The following is a 25,414-nucleotide window of genomic DNA, read 5'->3' as shown; positions in this document are numbered from 1 at the left end:
AAGTTTCATGCCTTCCTTTTGCAGGAAAACCTTTTTTTTTTTTTAATGTGTGTATTATCTTCCCTTGATTAAAAAAATGACTCAGGTGCTTCCCTGGTGGTCCAGTGGTTAAGAATCTGCCTTCCAATGCAGGGAACTTGGGTTCGATCCCTGATCAGGAAACTAACTCGCATAGCACAACTAGAGAGCCCATAAACTGCAACGATAGATGCGCGTGCTGCAACAGAGACCCAACGCCAAATACATAAACAGAATATTTTTTAAAAGGAAAAAAAAAAAAGGAAGTGAGTGGCCAAGGAAAGGTATCACAATAAACCAGCTGGAAAAGATGGATTCAGCCAGATCAAGACAACCATGAGTGAGCAACTTCCATCAGTTGGGTGGGGGAAAATTCAAGCCATGAAACCACCCATGACAGAGTCAGCTTGAAGCAGTACCAAGTCCAGAAAGTACAAAGTTCAAGAGTGCAACACTGCCTGCCAGAAAGAGCTGTCCTGACCCTTTTGTCTATTCTTGCTCCTCTACCTCCAAAATGGCTCTTAGCTACCTGCAGGAGGAGAGGAAAGAGTAAGGAAACTGACTACTCTCTATCTAGGTATGGAGGGAACAACCATTTTAATTCAAGCTTAGTGTTTCAACTGGTACTTGGGCTTAGACTTTTTCTAATTTTATTATATTATATTATGAATAATATATTTTTAGCAAATTTAGGCAGTGACTAAAAATTCTAGTTCTATACCCAAGCTCTCATACAGAACCAAGAAATGAAGTAGCTCTTCTGGATATATTTAAATGGGACAAAGGAGAAGACTTTCAACATTACTAGTAACATTCCCAATGAATATTAATGATATGTGTACCAGTAACACAGATCATTAATATTTTCTCATGGATCATAAGACATCTGAAAATTTGTGACTTCTCTTCCTTTGGGGGGAAAAATGTCATCGGAAACCTCCTTGTAACTGAAATTTGGTTAAATGCATTTGTAGATGTGGAGGTCCTTGGACAAAGGATACTGCCTGTCTCAAACCCTAGGTGGGGTTGGTGCCAGTTTTTCCTGTTTCAAGATTAGTTTATTCTCAAAAACAGACTCACAGACCTAGAGAAGGAACTTATGGTTACCAGGGGGGAAGGACGGTCTGGAGTGATAGCTAGGGAGTTTGGGATTGACAGGTACACACTGCTCTATTTCAAATGGAAGGACTTCCCTGGGGGTCCAGTGTTTAAGACTCCTCAATTCCAACGCAGAGGGGCACAGGTTGGATCCCCAGTTGGGGAACTAAGGTCCTGTATGCCCCACGTGCCTTGTGCTGTGGCCAGAGATTTTTTTCTAATTTTTAAAAATTAAAACTGTTAACCAACAAGGACCTACTGTATAGCACAGGGAACTCTGCTCGATATTATGCAACAATGGGAAAAGAATTCGAAAAAGCATTTAAAAAAAAAATTTAAAAAAAATAGAGGTAGGATGAATTGGGAGATTGGGATTGATAAATGTACAAATGTACATATAGATCTATGTATAAATGTATAAAACAGATGACTAATGAGAACCTACTGTATAGTACAAGTAACTCTATTCCATGCTCTGTGGTGACCTAAATGGGAAAAAAAAAAAAAATATATATATATATATATATATATATATACACACTGATTTACTTTGTGGACAGAAGAAACTAACACAACATTGTAAAGCAACTATACCTCAACATTTTTTTTAAGTACAATTTAATTTTATCAATAATGGCTGTGGTTTCTCATAGCCTTAAAGAGTTAGACATATAAAAGGAGCCTAGAGACACATAACTCTAAAATGTTAAATTATAAAATAAATTGGTTTATTTTACAACAGGAAACACATCCTGTTTTATCAATAGGAGGAAAATTCTCTCCCACTTGACACCACACTGAAAACTGTCAGTGTGGTATAGACAGTAAATTCCTGTGACTTTCTGGAGTCAGAGATTCAAATTCCTGTGAATTCCCAACCCCAACACGCCTAGTTTAATATAAACTATGTGTTTGGCTAACCACCTGATTTCTTGAAGACTCAATTTCCCTGTCTGTAATATTCTTGGGCTCCAAAATTACCGCAGTTGGTGACTGCAGCCATGAAATTAAAAGATGCTTGCTCCTTGGAAGAAAAGCTATGACAAACCTAGACAGCATATTAAAAAGCAGAGACATCACTTTGCTGACAAAGGTCCGTGTAGTCAAAGCTATGGCTTTTCCAGTAAATAGATGTGAGAGTTGGACCATAAAGAAGGCTGAACATGGAAAAACTGATGCTTTGAACTGTGGTGTTGGAAAAGACTCTTGAGACTCCCTTGGACTGCCAAAGAGCTCAAACCAGTTAACCCTAAAGGAAATCAATCCTGAATATTCATTGGAAGGACTGATGCTGAAGTTGAAGCTTCAATAGTTTGGCCACCTGATGCGAAGAGCTGACTCACTGGAAAAGACCCTGATGCTGGGAAAGATTGAAGGCAGGAGGAGAAGGGGATGACAGCGGATGAGATGGTTGGATGACATCACCAACTCAATGGACATGACTTTGAGCGAGCTCCGGGAGATGGTGAAGGACCAGGAAGCCTGGCGTGCTTCTGTGGGGTTGCAAAGAGTCTGACATGACTGAGCGACTGAACAATATGCGGATGATATAGCCACATAGCAAATGTTGGCTATCTGAAGCACTAGCAAAAAATTTCAGTTTTGAAAATTAAAAAAAAAAGCCTCTTGGCATATGTTACAAATTATGAAACAGGAAAATATAGAAAATTTGAGAGATTTCCCTGGTGGTCCAGTGGCAGACTTTGCCTTCCAATGCAAAGGGGTTTGGATTCAACCCCTGGTTGTGGAGCTAAGACCCCACAGGCCTTGTGGCCAAAAGATCAAAACATAAATAAAAGAAGCAATATTGTAATAAGCTCAATAAAAAGACTTTTAAAAAATGGTCCATATCAAAAAAATCTTTTAAAAAATAATAAAATAAAAACTGAGGCACATAGACCGTTAGCTGGGTTGCCTTTAACGTCTAAAAAACTGTTATTTGGAAATAATTTCAAAATTACAAGAGTAAGACTAGTACAAAGAACATCTACATACTATTTACTCAGATTCACCTATTTTAAGAATTTACCCCTAATTGCTTTCTCTCTCTTGCATGTGTGTGCGTGCATATATATATATATATATATATGCCTGAACCATTTGAGGGTAAGTAGATACATCATGGTCCTTATTTAGGAATAATACTTCAGTGAGTATTAACAATAAGAACATTCTCTTCTGTGATCACAGTACAACTATCACCTTCATTAAATTAAACATTTCTAAAATCTTTTTATCAAATCTACCATCAGTATCTCATTGTATAAATTCACCCAGCAATGCCCTTTGTCTTTTATGATGTTGACATTTTAGAAGACGCTAGACGATTTTTTCTTTTAATTAAGCATTCCTCACGTAGGGTTTGTTTGCAATTTCTTCATGATTAGGTACAGGCTATATGTTCTCACTGAGTCTACTCTGTAGACAGCACATAATGGCCTATGTATTGCAGACAATACTGTGTCATGTGTATTGCAGACAATACATAGTGACGTGGTGTCCATCTGTCTCATCTTTCTCTCACTTTCTCCATTTGAACATCAAGGACCATTACTTCTTTTCTAGAGGGTTAGTGTTGTTTTAATCTGGGAGCATGATTTGGATACAAGCCACAAATGAAAGCATTTTCAGGCTCACATTTCCAGCCCCAAGATTCTGACCTTCACCTACCTCTGAAGTTGTACGAGTTGGAAGTGCCGGTGTTTACATGGCTGATGGCTCTTCTTCCTAGTCTCTGAGAACTGCCAAGCCGTTGCACAGGGGGAATCTGATGAGCAGAACAGAGCTCGAAGGTTCAGAATGTAATCATGGTTCTGGTTGTGGCAGATCTGGGAGTTCTGCCAGTAAGTTGGGTACATATAGAACATTGTCCCTAAATTCCTATAAAATGTACTCAAGGAGTACTTTTTTTCTGTCTCTTTGTGCTGCAGGTAATACAGGTAAAAACCAAACACTGTAGAACTGCAGGAGCCCTCCCCCTCCCCCAACACACACATTTCCAGGATGTCTGGGTGATTGTAAGGGTAGTGAAGGATCTGTGTATCTCTTTTTTGCTAACATTTGTGTGGTGACTTTTGTAACATCCTATCAATCTCTATGTTAACTTTTCCATGGTCAGCATCAGCCTAACACTACCTGAGTACGATGTCCTGTGGGTTTTGATCTACTGAAGAAACAGGGCTCTGCCAAGGGAGCTTGGAAAGGCCACCTAATACAGAGATTTATAACACAGACTTAACCTGGATTCAAATTCTAGTTCCCACTTACTTTGGGTGAGTCACTAATCCTCTCCATACATCAATTTCCTCATTGTCAAAGTTGATTGATAGCGGTGCTTTCCTCATAGGTTATTGTGAGAGATAACCATGAATGATTATCTCTTAATAATGTCTGAAATACAGGCAGTGATTGTAAGTTAGTTAAATCAACAAATGAGAGTGTTACCCAATGAAGTGTCAAGCATCACCCAGTTTAATACCAAATTTACTACCTGTCAGATATTTAACATGTATTAGCTAGTACTCTCAATGACCCTATGAGTTTAGTACTATCATTCCTATTTTACAGATGCAGAGACTGAGACACAGAAGGGTTAAGCAACTCCTTGAAGTTCTTAAGGGCAAGATATAAATAAATAAATAAGAAAGTAAATAAGTAAATAGACACAGCGTAATTGTGGCTATCTAATTTTAGCTGTTTTCAGAAAATCTATACAGATCAACAAGGAGCAAATAAATCACTCCACACATAACCCTCAGCCTAATGAGGAAATAGAGAATGCTACAAATTTCTATCTGTTAGGAGAGAAATAAACATCCCAATCCAGCAGATGCAGTGTTGGAGTCCATGTCGTGCGTGCATGCTGTCACTCAGTCACATCTAGCTCTTTGTGACCCCATGGACTGTAGCCCACCAGGATCCTCTGTCGATGGGATTTTTCAAGCAAGAATACTGGACTAGGTTGCCATCTCCTTCTCCAGGGAATCTTCCTGACCCAGAGATTGAACCTGCGTCTCTTGTGTCACAGGCAGATTCTTTACCTGCTGAGCCATCAAGGAAGCAGAGACATACAAAGACCACAGAGACTGCATGCCTGGAAATGAGGTAAGGGCACTGGGCTTAGCACAAGACACAGATAAAATAACCCTCAGAAAATGGAAGTCTGAATGCAAATGGAGGAATACTGAGAACAGGCTGACATCTACAATAGATCCCTGGATTCTGAGAAATCAAGAAGAGAAGTGCAAGTACAAGAAACCCTAAATAGGCAAACACAGGAAGACACTGTTTCTCAGAGCGCCACCAGTGACACAGAAAGGGCAGCACTTCTTGTAGACTTAGAGGCTGTGGGAGAGAATGGAGCTAGAGAGGAAGTCAGTGGGTCCTCAGAGTCCAAACACCTGATTATACAGGTGACTCATTTCCTCTGGAACCGATCAAGCTCAGTCTCATTTATACCATTTCCATTTGACAATGAACCACTTCTATGCACTGCCCCCTATTTTGAGACTTCATAGATCAGATAATCCCCAAGTTGTGATGGAAACTTCCAGTTGCAGAGTGGTTTGATGCCCCCTTGTTAGACATGGGTCTTTACCAGGGTTTGCTAGCAATGAAAAAGCTGCTTCAAAAATGGAAACCATCTGGCAACAGAAGAGAAAGTCTGATCTCAATATAGGTGTGTATTCTTTGATTCACCTACTGGAATTGCAAAGAGACCAGTCAACATCTTAATCTATCACAGACACTTTGTATAATGCATGTGCTAGGGGCTAAGACCCAAGGGGCAGGCAACTTGCAAAATATCCTGGACCTGTTGCAGAAATATTCCTTAATCTGGATTCCACTCAAAACTAGCAGCCCTGGACTCCCCTGGTGGTCCAGTGGATGAGAATCCGCCTGCCAGTGCAGGGGACATGGGTTCAATCCCCTGTCTGGGAGGATTCCACATGCTGTGGAGCAATTAAGCCCATGTTCTGGACCCCAAGAGCCACAACTACTGAGCCGGCATGCTGCAAGTACTGAAGCCCATGTGCCTATAACCAGTGCTCTGCAACAAGAGAAGTCACTGCAATAAGAAGCCTATGCACAGCAACAAAGAGTAGCCCCCAGTCGCTGCAACTAGAGAAAAACCACGTGTGGCTCTGAAGACCCAGTGCAACCAAAACTAAAAATTAATGAATTAATTATTAAAAAAACACTATCAACTTTATGTTCCCCCAGAAAGTCAATAAGAGCAGAGTGCCCTTAAAGTGGCCTTTATTGTCTCCAAAATCCAAAGAGCTCCACCAAGGGTAGGACTCGGTGCTTTCATTGTTCCGTCCCTAGTTAGGGAACTAAGACCCTGCAAGCTGTGTGTCACAGCTAAAAAACAAAACAAAACAGCAGCAACAAAAAGCAAAGAGCCCCACCACACATTGTGTCTTTCTTCACGGTGGGCAACAGAAGCTTCAGCAGCTTGTCTGCTGCCTCAGAGGGACTTTCCTAGGCGCCTGGACAATTGGATCTCTGGAAATGTTACCAGCAGAGCAAGTCCTGGACTATTATCAGGTGTCAGACTACTGTCAGTCCGGACTATCGCCCCACCCTCTGGCGTGCAAGTGCTAAAGCACCTAGGATGCCTGCTATTTCCATTCTCTATGGCTAGTGAGCAGAGTGTCATAGCTGTGATGAATCCGGTATGATGGTCCATGGAACACCAAGGGATCAAAGTCTCTTCAGACTATGAAGTCAAAACCCCAAAGAGATGAATTAGTCCTGAAGTAAGACGCTGAGGGTCTATTGCTAGGTCTATACATGGGAGAAAGCTACTTCCGATTATCTTGGTTGATAGGAATGAGAGGTAAAACTTTGCTAGAGGAAGATCTGCAACTTGAGAGGAGAACAAATCATGCAATAAATAAATATATAGAGAGACAGACAGACAAATAGATAAATGAATGAATGAATAAGGCGTAGCAACCACGAGCCCATATGTTTGTCACAAACAGACCAGTCCTGATCTGTGATTTTCTGTAAGCAGGGACTTGACCTTTTGGAGATCCAGATCGTGGCAAAATCTGCATTTGTTTCCTCCTCTGTCTCCATAGATTTCAAGGTCTTCCAAGGGACCCCCTCACTCCTCCCTTTTATGTAATAAAGAGGCACATGTTTATTCCAAAAAAAAACAGAACATGAAGTGGTATCCGGGAAAGCACTCCTCCTAGCCATAGCATTCTAGGTGTAGACTCTAAGTTCTCTAGAGCAGGGTGGACTGTCCAGAGAGGGTCAGGGTACCAGTTATCACAAGGGAGAAAGGCAGCTGCTTCCAGTAAAATTCATGGTCCACGGTGTTCATGCCAGTGGCAAGGAATAGGTCAGCCTGGTACCTATGATATACCCATGAAGTAGGACACAATGGACTTAGACATGGGAGGTCTCTCATTACGTGGCCCCTGGCGAGTAATTTTGCCTCTCCTAATAGTCTGTCCCAGCGTGTTTGAGGGGATAGCCAAGCATTGGGAAAATGCTTGTAGAGTGAGGTTATCTGAGGAAGTACCACATAAGAGCTCCTGTAGAGCACGCTCTTAGCACCCAACTACCTCCAATGATGTCTGAGTTGCTAGTGGATCATGATCCCTTTCCTAAGGCCCCCTTGTCCAAAGATAGCTCTTAGCAGAAGTGGAGGAGACCCTCCAGTACCAGAAGCCTTGTGATGCTCCCGAGATGGGTCAGAGGCTCTGGGCCGATGGAGGCATGTCGTGTCTCCTTCACTGATGCTCAGCAGGAACTACTGGCCTGGAGCATAACACCACATCCCTGCCTCCAGCAAGGCCTGCCTTCCTGAGTTCTTTACAATTGACCCCATGTCCCATCTGGCCACACTCGCCCTGATCTCTGGACTTAGTCCCAGGACCACATCAGAGGAGTGGTGACTGCACAGAGGAGTAGGGACTCTGGACCCCAGGGATGAATTTCTACTGACTCACCATGAAATCAGGGGCAAGAGTCACAGCCATCCTGTGCCAATTAATCCTAGTCACATCACCCTGAACCAACTGTTCCTCCCTCCAGATTAAAAAAAGAAGAAAAATGAGGCCATAAGGAAAGGTTGGGACCACGCAGTTAAAGGAAGGGCCTGGCGTCTCAGGGGTCGCAGGCTGGGCCCCATTACACGAGCAGCCTGTCGGTGGTGCTGGAGTGGGCTTGGCACAGGACTCACTCCCTGTGGACCGTCTCACTGGGATGCGGAGAAGGGAGCACAGAGGAAACCTCCTCCTCCAACCAGACCACGACTTCTCCCTCTCCTTTGACCTTGGACACGTCATCTCACTTCCTTGGGGTTCATTTTCTTCATTGCAAAGAGACAGTGACCTGAACCTCTCAAGGACGATGAGCAGGATGGGATGGGGGTGGACCAAGTTTAAGAAGAGTCCTTCTTGGGGGCCTCCCCCTCTGTGCCCCAGGGTCTAGTCTCCGGGCATCTCATGTTGAACTTGGCCCTTTGTGGCTCCAGGCGAGGCATGTTCTCTTGAGGACCAGGAGGTGCTGCACAGGAGCGGGTGCTCCCCAGGGAGTCCTGGTTCAGTGAGCAGAGGAACAGCGGGCCTGGGCTCACAGGGGCCTGGCAGGGAGGCAGGAGGGAGACGGGGACGGGGAGCAGAGAAGCTTGACAAGGGGAGAGAGATCAGAGAACCCGGACCCAGAAAGGTGGGGGCCCTCTGGGGTCTGCGGCCGGGCTCTCCATGATCACAGGCACTGGGAGTGAACTAGGCAGGTCCTTCCACATTTGTTCTGGTTTATTTGGCAGGAACAGGTTGCTCAGATACTGGCTGGACAGGGTGGCGTTTCTGTTGACATCCTTGTGTCCAGGGTCAGGTCTTTGTCTTCAGCCGCAGGCACAGTGTCTGCAGAGATGGTTTGGGGGGCAGGCTGCACGGCCCCCTGCTCTCTGACTCACAGGACGTTCATGCAAACGTTCCCGCAGAAGGTTGAGCAGCATATGTTATTTGCCTGACATTCTCGGTGATCTGTGCAGGGGACTGTGCACAGATATATTTTGGGTCTTTTCTCACACTGCTTGATTTCTGGGGGTTGCTGCTTTTCTGAAACAGAGCAGAGGAAACGTCAGTGGAACCAGGCCCCTGAGAATACCTCTCTAAAACTTAAAACCTCCTCCAAGACCACAGACACAGGCCCACTCATGACTCTTGGACTTTTCAGGGAACTCACCTCCACCCTTCACCAGACCCTGGTGATGGGTAGTATCTCAAATCCCACTCCTCCTACTCTTTCCCAACAGACCTCGATGCCCGGACTTCCTGGACTCTCTCCATAATCCTGCAACATGACTCCGTCTCCCATATTAGACATGGCCTTGGCCAAATCACCTCCGCAGAACCTACACCCGAACCTTGAGAACTCCACAAAGGTGAGGACATCCTGCTAACGCTCCTCCACTCTCCAGAATCTGCAGGGACCAGAGAGGAAGATGAACTTGCCCCTTCATCCTCTCTCTCCTCTCGTGCTGCCACTGTCTGCACGATCCCTGCCGCTGCCCAGCAAAAGCAATGTTTCCCTCCCACTCTCACCAGCCTGCTCCCTCCGAGGCAACTTTAACTAGACCTGTACATCCCGAACGCCACTCTCCCACGTACTTTCACTCTACACCTACTCCCCTGAATGGCTCGGGATGCTTACCTGTCACATGTGTGCATAAACCAAAGAACAGTTGTTTGCCTTCCCACCTGATTCTCGCTCAGGGGTATCTTTCCCTGTTGTAGGTACCACGTGTCTCTGGATTTGGGGGATGGGGGATGAAAAGATGCGGTTTCCCCCTCCACCCCCACCACTCTTCCCAGAGCCAGATAAAGAGGCCGGAGGACCGTGGTTTGGGAAGAACCAGAGTCTTCACGGTGCTGTGGTCCGAATAGGATGTGCCGGAAAGTTCTAACTCCCAGGTTCTCCTTAGACTGGACACGTCCCCCCTCCCCCGCCCCCTCCCGGCCCCCCTCCTCCACCACCTACGGTTCATCTTCTGGCTGTGCTGCCCTCCCTGGGCCTGCAGCAGCAGAACACAGAGAAGCAGGATGGACAGCAGGGCCTGGGTTCTCATGCCTCTGACCAGAGAGGTGAGCGCTCAGTCTGGCCCGGACTGCCCTGGAGAGCTGAGTGGGGAGAGGGAAGGGAAGGAAGGAGCGGTGATCCTGGGCTCCTCGCTGCCTCTCCTGGCCAAGCCGGGGCAGAGCAAGGAGTCCTTGTTTCCTCCCCTGGCCCTGCCCCTCACCACAGCCCACTCCTGTGACACTGAGGCTCCTACAGGGACGGTCCTCCTCTCACAGCTAATCTCCTTTTGGGAACAGAAGCTTTTTTTTTTTCTGGAAGATGTAATCTATTTCTATTTTCTAATTACAAAATAATTTATAAGAAAAAAGACAGAGTGTTAAAAAATGATCATCTCACTGCCTAGAATTAACATGACCCCTGTTATACTGTCTTTCTAGTTTCTCTGCATATTTATTATGTATAATTCTTTGTCTTCTCACATTTTGAATCACCCAGCTTTTGTTACCCATCATCTCCACTCTCAATGAATCATGTAAATATTTCACAAAATGTGGTTTCTCATAATTGCACAGCCCTCACTTAACATAAATGCCTATTGTCAAGCATCTGTATTACATTAATTACTGATTATCTGGACAATATCCTGTTGAACGTTTCTATTCAGAAGTCCTTTTTTTTTTTTCTTTTAAAGTAAGGCAGCTGGAATTTGTGAGTGAGAAAGTGAGTAGGTACACAGTGTTCTTCCTGGCTAAGCAGGAGACATTTCTCATATCAAAGGAAATCCAGGACATCTGGATGGGTGAATATCAAAGAGGCTGCGATGTGACCAGTATGTTCCTGAGTGGGAATGAAAGAAGGGCTGCAACCAAAATCACCTTTAAGTTCCTGGCCTTTGAACTGACTTTTTCTCCTCTTCTGCCCCCTGTTTCAGACCACAACCCCCTGGCCCCCGCCGCAACCCCACCAACTCTCCCAGTAGGAAGAAGTCAGATAAAAAAACTCAGCCTGTTACTGCAGACATTCCACTCAGATACCTTCAGAGGTAGGTGGAGGGAAGGGTTTTGAGGCGTGAGCTTTTATTTGTGGTTTGCTCAGGTAAGTTTCCTGCCCAGTGATGTCAACACTCTTCCTTTTAAATGGGGATCATTGCCTGGGGTACAAAGAAGAAAGTTGATAGAGAGGGCATGGGGACTGTCTGAAGTGCCCTAGGTAAAAGGAGCAGAGAATAAACAAGATGACAATATCCCTGACTAAAAAGCCCCTTTTCTCTCCTTTAACATCTAGAAAGCCCAGGACCCTGAATTTAGGGGAAGGGGCAGGAGTTTTGTGTCTTTGTGATGCCTAGAGACCATTTCATTGCCATACACCCTATGTCATCATGGCCAAAAGATTCACCCAGACCTCTGTATGTGAGTAGTACCCAGCCTGGGCGGGATGATACTTTTCCTCCCTGGGATCATTTAGTACACCTGAGGTGTGCAAAGAAGGGGACTGGGCATCCCCAGGATCCTGAACAAGCCCTTTAGGGACAAGTGAGAAGCTCAGGGAACAGGAAAAAGAATGAGGCTTTTTAAATGAACAGATCTCAAAGCTCTGGCAAACTTGGCATCTAGAATGCTATTTTTGAATACAAATAAACAGCTTCATAGAACCCATTGCTTTGGATATATTGTGTATCTGTCTTCCTCCTTCTGTGTGCAAAAGGCAGGGGTGTCAAGAATTCAGAGGCCTGTCCCAATCCATGCCCACCTCCACCCAGTTCCCTTATGCCTCACCCCTGCCTGTAAGTGGTTAACAGAGCATCCTCATTACATGTCTGTCTTTCTATGTGCTGCTGCCTTCGGAGGATCAGAACACTGAGGCTGGCCCAAGGACTGGGAGTCTTACACTCTTAGCTGGCTTTCCAGTGCAAAAAAAATCTGAGTGATTTACAGGATTTCTGGAAGCCCACTGTGCTTAAAGAGAGTTCTCCTTTGGCTTGGAGCTTCACCAGTTAAGTTGTACCCTTTGGTATAATATTGCCCAATGCATCAGTAGGTGAACTTCACAATTTGCCTTCCCCATGCCCTGCTGAAGCAGGCTGGCAAGAATGTGGGTTCTGAATGGACACGGTTGGAGAGCAGATATAAGCATCTGAGTGGAAGCCCCCAGCATCTGATCTTTTACCTTTTCAGTTTTTTGATTGTGCCGTGGGGCATGTGGGATCTTAGTTCCCCAACCAGGATCGAACCCATGCTCCCTGAAGTGTAAGTGTGGTGTCTTAACCCCTGGACCACCAGTGGAGTAGCTCTTTTACCTTTTAAGGGCTTTTTCTCTCCTCTTCTTTCATTAATCTCCTCCTCTTACTGCCTCTCCTCATCTCCTAAATCCAATTTGCCTCTAAGTCAATGATTCACATGTCTCAAATGTGCATTTTTGCAACTTCCACATTTCACATATTCTGAGTGGATAATGAGTTTTCAAAGATCCCTTTGAAAAATTCCACATCTTTTCAGTGATCTCTAGTACTATCCTTGCTTTTAAGCAAAGGCATTTTGTTTCATTCTGAGGGGTGTAGTTTCATAGAATTTCCTGTGATGATGGAGATATTCTATGTCTAACCTATCCATTAGACTAGCCACTAGGTTCGTGTGGGTACTGAAGCCTGAAATGCCTGGAAACTAAACTTAAGGTTAATTTTTAATTGAAGTATAGTTGATTGATAGCAGTGTTAGTTTCAGGTGCAATGCATAGTTTTTGTATTTTAAGGTTATATTCCATCAAAATACTGGGTATAATTCCCTGAGCTATACAGTAAAACTTTGCTGTTTATCTTGCACTTTAATTAATTTATATAGTCATAGGTGCCAGCAGCTACCATATTGGACAGTGTAGTCTCCTGCTGGATTGAAAACTTCTAAACAAAGACTTTCAGGGAAAGAAACAACCTCTACCTTGTTACTATGTAATTTGTGATATCAGAATTTTACCCTTTTCTTAGATTCTTTCATTTTTCTTCCTGTTTGGTTTTAAGAGAGCAAGACAGCAGATAAAGGATGAAGGAAGCGATGGGAGAGGGTAGGGACTTCTAATTAAGTCTCCTCCCCCAACTCCCAACTCCCTCCACCCCTCAGCTGCCAGTTGTCAGCAGGCTATTTCATCTTTTTTCTGCTTCTTTTGTTTTCTCCTGAACGCTTACTATCATCTATGTATTTCCTTATTCTCTTACTTAACTAGAATGGCAACTCTACAAATGTATGCATTTTTGACTGTTTTCTTCTTGACACGGGGAATGATCATAATATTTACCATTGTATTGTTGTCACGACTTGTGTGATGTGATCATATTATTTTTGTCTCCCTTGTTCTGTTAGATTTTATTCAGAATATATTTTATTCTGTTCAGGAAATAGCTAGTTATTTCCTTGCTTCTTCAGGAAAACTTTGGTAGCTGCCCACAAGTTCTGTGACTTTAGTCACAAAACATCTTCTCAACCTAATAATTAAAATGTGCAGGCGCACGAAATTAGCCACAACTTCCTAAATTGTTTAGAACTGTGGATCCTCCTTTTTCTCAGAGGCTTCAGCTATGGAAGAGGATGTGGCCAACATCTTTCTCTTGGGTTCTTTGTGATTCTGTTCCTTCACTCCCAACTGGCTTAAAAAGTTTCTGGCTCCTGGGTCGTGGAGGGAGGAAGGACCAATAAGAGAGACTGGGAAAGTTCTTACACAATAGATGTGATCACTGCTTGGCACTGGGCTTTTGGTCCTCTTTTATGGGTGATTTCAGAGTTCGTTGGAGACACAAAATGGCGTCAGGCCATTTACAAGTCAGATACTTCTCAAACTGTAGCCCTCTTTTCTGCTACTACAGGTCACTTTAGACAAATTCCTTACTTTTCAGAGTCTTCAGTCATGACTGGAACACAAGTCTACGGTATCCCCGTAAACTTTTGGGGACATACTGGAAACTCTGCGTAGCATCCACAGAGCTTATGCTCCCAACTTGGAATCAGAAGACAGCATGTCTACTTCTCTGGGCAAAGCTTTCGACCAATGACATCTCCTACAACATCCTCTCTCATCACTCCTTCAACTTTGGATCATCTATGCAGATGAAATTTTTTGTTTTCTGTTTTTTAACAATTTCATTAATTTTTATTGGAGTATAGTTGCTTCACAATGTTGCGTGAAAGTCTTGCTTCTAAGTTTGGTCAGCAACTTTTGTCAAGTCCTGCTGAGTCATCTGTCTCATCCACTCTGTCTTAAGGTCTCAACTAAAACTTTCATTGTATCATCCTGTTACCTGTGTTCTTAACTAACAGACCAGATTATTTCAAGTATTCTTATTTTGCTAATTTCATAAAATAATGACCACAACATAAAAGCATACACATTATGCAGTTATCTCTGGGTGGTGGAATAATGCATAGCGCTTACCCATTTCCTCTTTTTTCTTTTTTTAATTTGCTGTGCTGGGTCTTCGTTGCTGTGCAGGATTTTCTCTTGTTTCAGTGAGTGGGGGCTACTCTCTAGTCGTAGTGCATGAGCTTCTCATTTCAGTGGCTTCTCTTGTTGCTGAGCACAGGCTCTGGAGTGTTTGGGCTTCAGTAATGGCAGCATAGGGGCTCAGTAGTTTCAGCTCCCGGGCTCCAGAGCACAGGTTCCGTAGTTGCGGCATACATGCTTAGTTGCTCCGTGGCACGTGGGGTCTTCGCAGACCAGAGATCAAACTCATGTCTCCCACATTGGCAGATGGATCGTTTACCCCGGAACCACCAGGGAAGCCCTCCTGTTTGTATTTTTTTTGTTTTGATAATACAACCTGAAGATAGATTGCTTTTTGATCAGAAAAAAAACAGTGCACTAAAAAAAAGGTAATTTCATAAAGGAAGGGGTACCTAATGTGAAGGGGGAAGAAGTTCAGGGGAGTCATTGGCTAGTTCGCTGTGTTGTTGGGTGCCAGCGGGTGGAAAGGAGAAGTAGGAGAAGAACAACGCAATACTCACAAGCACTTTCTCTTTCTTTCCTACCTTGTCCCCTCACTTCCTGTCTGTCTCTAGTAGCATCGGGAAAAGACCTGCCTTCTGCCAAACTTAACCCAAACACACGTAGAAACGACCATGAAGCCCTGGATTCTTCTACTCATGCTTCTCACCTATGAGCTTGTGATGTTTCTGCCTGTGCTGGGAGGCCTCAAGAGCAAACTTCTCTGTAGGTGGTGTGGCCAGGGAGGAGGGTGCTCTGCCCAGGCCTGGGGTGTCTGGTATAACTGATTCAGGGCCCACATTTCTAGGATTACCCTTTAAATGAACAGAGTCCTCCTTCAAGCAAGAGACGTCCAAGAAAGATTAGGTTGGATGTTCCCAAACTGGCATCTCCTCAAGCTTCCTTTCCCAGCTCAGAATGCCATAGTGGGTACGTGGAAAGGGAATGTAGCTTTTGCCCACATTCCATAACCTAGCAGGATACAACAGTGGCCAATGTCAGACCACCTTGGGTGGGGGAAAGACCAACACAGAGCTTCCCTCTGGGCCCACAGTTTTCCAATCTGAAAATTGGGTATGGAAATTGGAGCTAGAAACTATTGCAGACCTTGCAATCTAAAGTTATATGGGAACAGACTTGGTGAGGTGGTGTCATCTGTGTTGGGGCTGTCCAAGGCCCCATCTTTAGGCAACGTGGACAGAACCCGAAGCTCTGCAATGCTATAGGAACATGTGGTAAGAGGGAAGTCATGCCATATAAGGATGGTCTTCTGTAAAAAGCCACTGGCTAGGATTCACAGAGGAATTCTCTTCAAAGGCAGAAAAATACTTTGTGGCTTAGAGCTCAGGGATTTTTCAACTTGAGAAAGGGTTTCTTGTCCAAGTGGTGGGTGGATAGACACTGCCAACTTCTACCCTCTTGATTCCAGATGAACTAAGTGATACTGATCAGTGCTGGGTACAGCCTCCATCATTAAGCTATTGTGCAAAAAGATGCACTAAATTAAGGAAATGTTCCTTTCCAAATCATACATGCTGCTGGACCTACTGTGGAAACATCTGCATGGACAATGAGTGAGTTGCTTGGGGTGGGAAGGTTGGCCTGGGGATGCTTCCTTACTGCTCCCTGCCCTTGTTCAGAAGGTGTGACCTGGGACAGAAGACATCATCACCCAAACCCTGGTCAAAGAAACAAGCAGCATAAGGCAACATCCTCCTGCCTCCACACCTAGGCTGCCACTCACTGCAAAGTAAACCAAGATACCAGCATGTGGCCCTCCACATATTTTTTCACTGTCATTCAATTCCCCACAACATCACCCATCAATTTGTTCATCCTTCTCTTGTCCAAGGTTCCAATTATTGCCTCAATCTGGCCTCTCCACTGGCCCCTTTTCTTAGCCAGGCCCAAGGAGACCAGGTCTTTACTTGTCTGCTCAATTGGAAAATCTCTTGAGAGAGATTGATTAAAAGCAGGTAACTCCTGATCTTCTAGGAAGACTTCCTGTTCCCATTAACTGGGACTAAGGGTGCTGTTAAGTTTGGGAATGGATGCCCTCCAGAGTTCTGTGACTTTTAACCACTTAACTTTTCTCTTCCAGGGAACCTTTTAAATCCATGATAAAATCGTAGTTTCTAGCTGAACTCCTCCCAACTAGTGCGGGCTGGAGGCTATGCGGTCAAGAAGAGGGCTGCCCAGTTCTCTGTTGGAATACTCACTTGCTCCAGCTGAGGATCTCTGTTCTTCCTTGACCTTTCAATCTTGAGAAGTCTCACATCTTTGCCAAATAAACTGATCCACCAACTTGAGCATTCTGTGTTTGTTGGTACTTTACCCCTGTGACTTCATTTCTTTCATTATAACTCTCAACAGCCTCCAAAGGTGTTCCCATCCCATCATGGGCAGAGGCACTCAACTCTGCCTTTCAATTAGACTCATGTATTAGTCCGGCATGCTCATGGTTGTAGCAAAAATACAGAGTTTATAAAAATTTTGTGGGGCCATGTGCTCTAGATCTCACGTGCTGCAACTACTGAAGCCCGCAGGCCTTAGAGCATGTGCTCTGCAAAAACAGGAACCACGACAATGAGAAGCCCGCATAGTGCAGCTAGAGAGTAGCCCCCATTTGTAGCAACGAAGACCCAGCTCAGCCAGAAATAAACAAATAAATAAATAAGTTAAAAAACTTATGTGGTCAACACAGTAAGGTTTATCCTTATTCATAATATATCAGGGTGATCAATGAATGACCCATGTCAAGATTCAAGGACCCTGGCTCCTCCCATCTATAGCTCCATCATCTCCTAGGGCTGCTTCTGCATCCAGCCAGCAGATGGGAGAAGAAAGCTAGGACGGAGGCTCACGTGGAAGGCTTTTAAGGGCCAGGCCTAGAAGTGAAGTTTGTTATTTCTCTCCAATATTCTATTTGCCATAATGTGGTCCCACCTATTGGCAAAAAAGACTAAGAATTATAGTCTAGCTCAATTATCGTCTGCTGCTGCTCCTGCTAAGTTGCTTCAGTCGTGTCCGACTCTGTGCGACCCCAGAGATGGAAGCCCACCGGGTTCCCCTGTCCCTGGGATTCTCCAGGCAAGAGTACTGAAGTGGGTTGCCATTTCCTTCTCCACAATTATAGTCTAGCCCAATAAGAACAGGAAAGTGGATTTGGTGAACACACGACAGTCTCTCACCTGCCTATTTATGAAAAGCCGGACTCCTGAAGTAAGACCTAAGACCCTGGCCTCCGTACCACTCTGGCCCCGGGAACAAGCACCCTTGGTAACCCCCTGTTGTTGGGCTTCCCTGGTGGCTCAGATGGTAAAGGATCCACTTGCAATGCAAGAGACCTGGGTTCAATCCCTCGGTCAGGAAGATCCCCGGAGAAGGAAATGGCAACCAACTGTAGCAATCTTGCCTGGAGAATCCCACGGACAGGGAAGCCTGGCGGGCTGTAGTCCATAGGGTTGCAAAGAGTCGGACATGACTGAGGTGACTTAGCACACTGGTTAGTGCCTTGGAGCTCAGAACAGTGAAAAGGGACAATGGGCCAGGGGCTTGGGTAAGCATCCTTCAGGAGTGGGGCTCCGGGCTCCCCACTACGGAGCGCCCCTGGGGATTTCCCTTCACCATCATAGTAGTATTTTACTTTCTCCTGGATTAGAGATCCTGTTTCCTAGACCCCACTTCTCTTTCTTAACAACCTCATTTTGGTAATATATACACCCGACAGGGGCTTCCTCAGAGAGATTGTTTGAGAACCAGTTAAATAAAGTACATTAAAAAATTTGAGAGCTTTCATGCCTTCGTTCTACCCTTATCTTAATATATAGTTCGGCTCGGGTATCAGTTGGATTTTCAACTACAGGTAACAGTGACCAAGAAGAAAATGGTGGCTGAAATAAGAGATGTTAATTGTTTTTCAGGCACAAGATTCAGGATTTAGGTATCCAGAACAAGATCTTCTACCATAAAACTATAGAAGATCCAGCCTCCTTTTGATCCACTGTCCTTGATGTGATGCTTCCATTTTTTAAGGTCACCTCATGATCCACAAGGATTGAGCAAGATATCAGATATCCCCCTCAACCAGGTATAAAATTCAAGTAGATTAAAAAGTTAAGCCAGAATAAGAAAATTCAAAGCATAACAAAACTAGAGGAGCATGGAATAGGCTATGTCTTTAAATTTGAGGAGGAATAACTGCAAGGCCTTAATAGTAAAAATGGCATTATGGTTGACTTGTTTTTGAAATATTAATCATTATTTCAATCACTACTATATTTTAAGAATATATTTATATGGCTGCATCTGGTCTTAGTTTCAGCATTCAGCATCTTTAGTTTCAGCATGTGAAATGTAGTTCCCTGACTGTGGATTGAACATGGGTCACCCTGCATTGGAGTCTCAGCCACTGGACCATCAGGGAGATCCCTATTTCAGTCACTATTTCTGCAATTCCTTTTTTTTCCCATCAAACTCACCATGAAACTAGGGCCTGATTTTTGTCAGTAAAATACCTATAAACAGATGCAAGTGTTTTGGGGATTAATGAGCTAAGTTTTATTTAAAATTCCTTGTGGCTCAGCTGGTAAAGAATCCGCCTGCAATGCGGGAGACCTGGGTTCGATCCCTGGGTTGGGAAGATCCCCTGGAGAAGGGAAAGGCTACCCACTCCAGTATTCTGGCCTGGAGAATTCCATGGACTATATGGCAAAGAGCTGGACACGACTGAGCAACTTTCACTTCACTTCATTTCATAGTTGATTTACAATGTTGTAAATCACTGTAAAGCAAAGTGATTCAGTTATATACACACACATTTAAAAAATATTCATTTCCATTACAGTTGATCACAGGATTACAATTTTTAAGATTTGGGAGTTTACAGCTCTCTTTTATGAAAGATAAATAGCCCTAGTATCTATTTATATCTAGGTAATGGATAACCAACTGATAATAGCTCATTACTCTTCTTCATAATTTTCTGTGTTTTTCAAATTGCTAAGATAAAAACTAATAAAGTACAAAGAATCCATTTTTACAATGAGAGGAGTATATAAAGTATAAGAGAAGGCAAGTGCTTCATGAGACATCAATGCCCAGCCCAGGAGAGGTGGCTGAAGACGGAGAGGAGGTAGAACCAGACAGGGCGCTGAGAGACAGTCACGTGGTCTCCCACCTCCCCACTCTGAAAGCCTTCTTGAGCCCCTGCAGATACTGGCCCAAGTTCTGGGTCTCCTGCCAGGCTCACCTTCACATGTCCAGGGTCAGCATCATGAAGTTGTTGGGTCTCCAGCTGCTGACGCTCTCCTGCGTGGCAATCCTGCCAGTTTCAGGAAGCTGGAAAGAAAGAGTAGACTCTTCCCTTGAGCTTCCACCTTACAGTAGGTATTCGGGCTGGGCTTCAAGATGAAGAAGGGATAGGAAACAAAAGGACCTTTCTTGGTCCAACTGCAGAGAAGAACCAGGGTCTGTAATAGAAGCACTGGTTCTTTTTTGAAGTCAAGATACCAGAGGAAGGCTGAATGTTTTGTTCTCAATCTTGAGGGTCTTCTGATGCTACAAGTAATGTGATTTTTTTTTAAAGTGTGTACATAGAGTTTTTGTCCAGGAGGGCACTTCACAGTGAAAAGCTCCACGGGGCCTAGAGCTTAGCTTGAGCTTCCTGGAGTTTATGTTCTCAGGAGTTTCAAGGATGAGCAGCAAACTGGAAAAGGGCTGGTAATAATTTCTTGAAATATGCCCTTTGTTTACAGATCTGAGTATTTCAGAACACGGGGTATGGAGAGGAGAAATAAAACACACACTCATCTAGAAAAATGGTACTGATGATCCTAACTGCAAGGCAGGAATAGGGATGCAGACATAGAGAAGGAGAATGAGAAGGTGGGATGAATTGAAAGAAGAGCATTGACATAAATACAGTACCATGTGTAAAACAGTTACCTAGTGGGAAGCTGCTGTATAGCACAGGCAGTTCAAGGTGGTGCTCTGTGATGATCTAGAGGGGTGGAATCGGGGGGAAGTGACAGGGAGGCTCAAGAGGGAGGAGATGTATGTTCACATATAACTGATTCACACTGTTGTACAGCAGAAACGAACACAACATTGTAAAGCAATTATACTCCAATGAAAAAAATAAATAAAAAATAGAATGAGAGGAAAATAAGCCTAGATATTCCAAGATTAAAGGCCAATAAAAAATTCTGCTCCATAAAGAGAAATTTAGAACCACTGGTGTAAAAAAATTGAAATCAATAGAATTGAGGGGAGAAGAGTGGTGAATAAGTAGTGATAGCTGTTTCTAGTGAAGAACTAGGTGTGAAGGGCCATTTCCACCAGAGGAGGAACAGTGGAGTCTCTGCTCTGGGACCTGGTTCCCCTCACTCTGTAAAACGAGAGTGGGAGACTGGGAGATCTCTTGGGACTCTTTGTTCTGAAACTTGGGTTTCAGGACCCAGGTTATGTGAGTTTAAATTCCACAGGGGTGACTTTGGGGTGGCTGGGTTTGTTGGGGGCAGGGGTGGGAGCAGGATCTTGAGTCTGGGCACCAGGAAGCCCACCTAGACCCCGGGGCAGGGAGAGGAAGAAGAGAAATGAGTGGAGTAGGTCCCGGGGTCTTGGAGAACACCCTTCCTCTGGAAGTCAGTCCTCATGTATTTCTTCTAAGTTGAGCCAAAGCTGAGACTGAAGCCCTGCAACAAGAGTCCCACTAATGAGCAGTGTGCTGTCAAGTGCAAGCTTCACACAGAGTGTCAGCTCGGTCATCACTGCTGCGGTGCCTTCTGCGGAGGTATCTGCATGCTTCTAAAGCCTAACGGTAGGGTCTAAGAAGCACCCTTCCTTGCCTTGCCATTTGGTTCTCAAGGACTATGGACTCCTGGGACTTCCCTGGCAGTCCAGTAGTTAAGACTCTTCCCTTCCAACACAGGGGGCATGGGTTTGATCCATGATCGAGGAAATAAGATCCCACATGCCCCAAGGTACAGCCAAAAGATTTTTTAAAAAAGGAAAACCAGAAGACTATGGGTTCCAAATTGCAGGCAGACAGACAGCAGGAGACTCAACCTCCCCTTCCCCTCCCAGTTTCAATATGTAATCAAACATGGGCTCCCCTGCCTCTTCATTCATCTGAGTCCCCACTGTCTGCTTGTGGGCCTACCTGATTCATCCAGACTTCAGGAGGTCTGGCATTTATGTCTCCTTGTTCATGGTTGACTTAAAACATCCCCAGAGAAGCCTGTGTGGCCCTTCCCTACATCGCAGAACACATCCCTGCCCCTATGGTTTGCGAGGATCTGTTTTCTCTGGATTGTGTGATGAATGAGTACTTACCCGCCTCTCTCGTAGAGAGCAGCAATACAGACCACAAAATCAGCAGCATCCTGTCCACCGTTCTGCCCACAAAGCACCCGTGAAAGTCGGAGGATACCTGGGAGGCCTGGGAAGGATGTGCCGTGACCTCCAGTAGGATCATCTTCCTGACTCAGCTCTGGGTGGGGGTGAGGAGGGTGGGCCCAGGGCAATGTCCACCTGCCAACCCTCTTCCCTAAGCTATTATGTTATCAGCTTTAATTCCTTGACAAATAAGCTGTGACAGTAAAGGAGACATCTGTTTCTTCTTCCATAATGCCCGTATCGTTCGCTGACCATCCCCACCCCACTATATACAAGCCCTCAACTTCTGCCTCCCAGTTTTTTTTTTTCTGACCACATCTTGCAGTATGTGGGACCTCAGCTCCCCAACCACTGATGGAACTTGTATCTTCTGCAGTAGAAGCACAAAGGCCTAACCACTGGCCGGCCAGGGAAGGCCCTGCCTCCCAGTTTGATCCCCCTACCTCCTCCCCCTTCAGGGGCTTGATGTCCTAGCCAAGATTTCTGGATTCTACTCTTCTTTGTCCACAGACCAACCTCCCTGGGATGTTCTTATGGCTATAGAAAACACTGTTTCTCTGAGATCCCCATAACTTGGTCTAGCCTCTCTCCTATAGTCTCAGGCCTGTGATTTAACTAGTTCACGAGCTTCCCAGGTGGCACAGTTGGTAAAGAATCTGCCTGCCAAGGCAGGAGATGCAAGAGACTTGGGTTTGATCCCTGGGTCAGGAAGATCCCCTGGAGTAGGAAATGGCAACCCACTCCAGTATTATTGCCTGGAGAATTCCATGGACAGAGGGATTTGACGGGCTCCTGACAGTCCATGGAGTCAAAAAGAGTAGGCCACTACTGAGCACACATGCACACACATGAAATTACAATCTTACCTGAAGGGGATAGCACCGATGGTCTAGAATGAAAGCAAATAACCCTGGCCTCACCAAGTTCTCTTCCTGAACAATGCCTAATGTATTACCATTACTTATTCAATCATTCGGCATCTACAGGGATATTTTCAGGTGTAAATACTCCTAGAAATCGTAAGCAGCCTTTGGAGGGTGGTAGCCTACCATGTGCCCAAGATGGTGGCAAGGCCGCTCCACGTAAATGAGGGTGTCACAAACTCTATCTGTTAGCATTTTACCCAAGGAAGGAGGTATGATCCAAACAGGTAGAAACCAGAACGAGGCATGACAAGAAGGGGCCAATGGACAGACAGTCAGTGCATTCAAGTACAGAAGGCAGGGGAGTTGGTATGGGTTGATGTAATCAGGCTTTCTGCAAGAAGAGATGCTTGGTCTTATCTTGAAAGATAGAGAGGAATTGGAATGCCCCAAATGATAGTTATTTTCCCTCCTTGAGTAGATTAAATATAGACTTGGGGGGAGAGGAGAGGGAGCTTGAAAGACATGAAAACCTGCTACCCTATCCTCCCCCTGCCTCCAACAGCAACAGACGAGTTTGCTGAAAGGGTTGGATCGTGAATTTGGTATTAAATTCTATGACCCTAGCATTTCTAATTTGCCAACTTTTCCTTTTTGATCTGTGCTGTTATGCCCATAAAACCTGCAGAGAATAAGTTGTTGTTGTTGTTCAGTTGCTAAGTCGTGTCTGACTCTTTGCGACCCCACGGACTGCAGCAAGCCAGACCTCCCTGTCCCTCACCATCTTTCAGAGTTCACCCAAGTTCATGTGCATTAAAGCGATGATGCCATCCAACCACCTCATCCTGTTTGCCAAAATTAGTAAAGAAGAACAAACAGCCACTGACAGGTGACTGAACCTATCCAAATTCAGTCATCAACTTGATGATGAATGAATATCCGAACCCCACTCTCCAAACACCTCTGTACTTGAGTTTACTGAAGTATTTCTGTGCCAGGGGACAAAGATGTGCTTTAAGGAAGGGGTCTGGTGGGGAACAGAGTTAGAGAGGGGCACTGTGCAGAAAAAAGCATTAAGTGAGATGCACGATGGAGGACAGGTCCTTAATGTTTTCCTGGACAAGCAGGGGGTGATTGCCTTAGGACAAAACCAATGAACTAGTCACTGCTGAGTGATTAGAGAAAAGGAAAGTTGAGAAAAATCTTTGGAATCACTTGTCAGAGAGAACAATCTCCTTTACCCCCGGGAATGCTAGGAACACACTGAAATAGCCTTTGCACCTGGTTGTCTAGCTTCAAAGAGTGGAGTCAACCCACTCTGGAAGTGGGTGGTGATTGGTAGTCAAAGATGTGGACTGGGAGCCCCCCAGGGGATCTCATTTTGGCTTTACTGGGAGGATTGGTCTTAAGTAAACTGGCGTGCCATGGCCAGAAGCATGATTGATCAGCAGACAGTTTTAACCTCCTTCTCTCAGTAACTGATAAAATAGGACGCTATGTCTGCTCCCTTCCCCACAAAATCAGCAAAGAGATAGAATATTTGAGCAACATAAACAAAAAGTGACTAATCGACTTACATAAAAAAGAATTCAGGACTTCCCTGGTGGTCCAGTGGTTAAGAATCCTCCTGCCAGTGCAGGGGACATGAGTTCAATCCCTGGTCTAGGATTTCACGGTAATTAAGTCTGTGCGCCACGACTGCTGAAGCGTCTGCACCTAGAACCCGCGCTCTTCAACCAGAGAAGCCACCGCAGTGAGAAGGCTGCTCAACACAGCTAGAGAGTAGTCCCCACTGTCCGCAACTAGAGAAAGCCCAAGTGTAGCCACAAAGACCGAGTGCAGCTAAAAATGAGTAAGTAAACAATAAAGAATTCAGCATTTCTGTGGAATATGCTTTCCCCCCAGAGCATGTGCGTGTGGGCTCAGTCACTTCAGACATGTCCAACTCTTTGTGACCCCGTGGACTGTAGCCCACCAGGCTCCTCAGTCCCTGGAATTTTCCAGGCAAGAATACTGGAGTGAGTTGCCATGTCCTCCTCCTCCAGGGGATCTTCCCGACCCAGGGACAGGACCCGCGACAGCTGTGTCTCCTGCATTGCAGGCAAAGTTCTTTACCATGGAGTCACCAGGGAAGCCACATGGGAACATTAAAGGATGTCTCAATGAATGTCAATAAATTGAAATCAAACTGACTATGGTGGAAATTCAAAGTGACCACTGTGGAAATAAACTAGAAAATAAAATGAAATAGCTAGAAAATTATCCATATAATGAAAAATAAGGCAATTCTAAGGAACCACGGGTCAAAATGAAATCATGATAGGAAATAGAAAATACTTTGAACTGAAAAATGAAAATATGACATATCAAAACATATGGATACAGAATGATGTCAATAAAATGATGACCTAGGAGACCCCAGTCTCTGTCCCTCTACAAAGGACAATAATTAGACAGCTATCTGTGAACATAAACAGCTCTGGGGGCGCTTTGGAGTCCACTTACAAAATCTGAGCAAGAAAATT

The 25,414-nt window shown here is 44.7% G+C and overlaps 2 protein-coding genes across 2 annotated transcripts; one reads left to right on the top strand and one right to left on the bottom strand.

Moving 5' to 3' along the window:
- Positions 1-9,051: 9,051 nt before the first annotated feature.
- Positions 9,052-10,210, bottom strand: LOC145533495 (WAP four-disulfide core domain protein 10A-like). Its single transcript, XM_081560983.1, has 2 exons — positions 10,123-10,210; positions 9,052-9,200 (listed from the first exon to the last, which is right to left on the bottom strand). Exons 1-2 carry the CDS (start codon positions 10,208-10,210, stop codon positions 9,052-9,054), a joined length of 237 nt encoding a protein of 78 aa, XP_081417109.1.
- Positions 10,211-15,263: 5,053 nt separating this feature from the next.
- WFDC9 (WAP four-disulfide core domain 9) lies at positions 15,264-16,807 on the top strand. Its single transcript, XM_081560982.1, has 3 exons — positions 15,264-15,354; positions 16,058-16,202; positions 16,730-16,807. The coding sequence occupies exons 1-3, from the start codon at positions 15,264-15,266 to the stop codon at positions 16,758-16,760; spliced, it is 267 nt and encodes an 88-aa protein (XP_081417108.1). The 3' UTR covers positions 16,761-16,807.
- The last annotated feature ends 8,607 nt before the right edge of the window (positions 16,808-25,414 follow it).

The sequence above is a fragment of the Giraffa tippelskirchi genome, chromosome 13 (genome assembly GCF_054371585.1).
Source record: "Giraffa tippelskirchi isolate mGirTip1 chromosome 13, T2T-mGirTip1v1.2.pri, whole genome shotgun sequence".
Lineage (NCBI taxonomy): Eukaryota > Metazoa > Chordata > Mammalia > Artiodactyla > Giraffidae > Giraffa > Giraffa tippelskirchi.
This window is presented reverse-complemented; position numbering and strand designations above follow the sequence as displayed.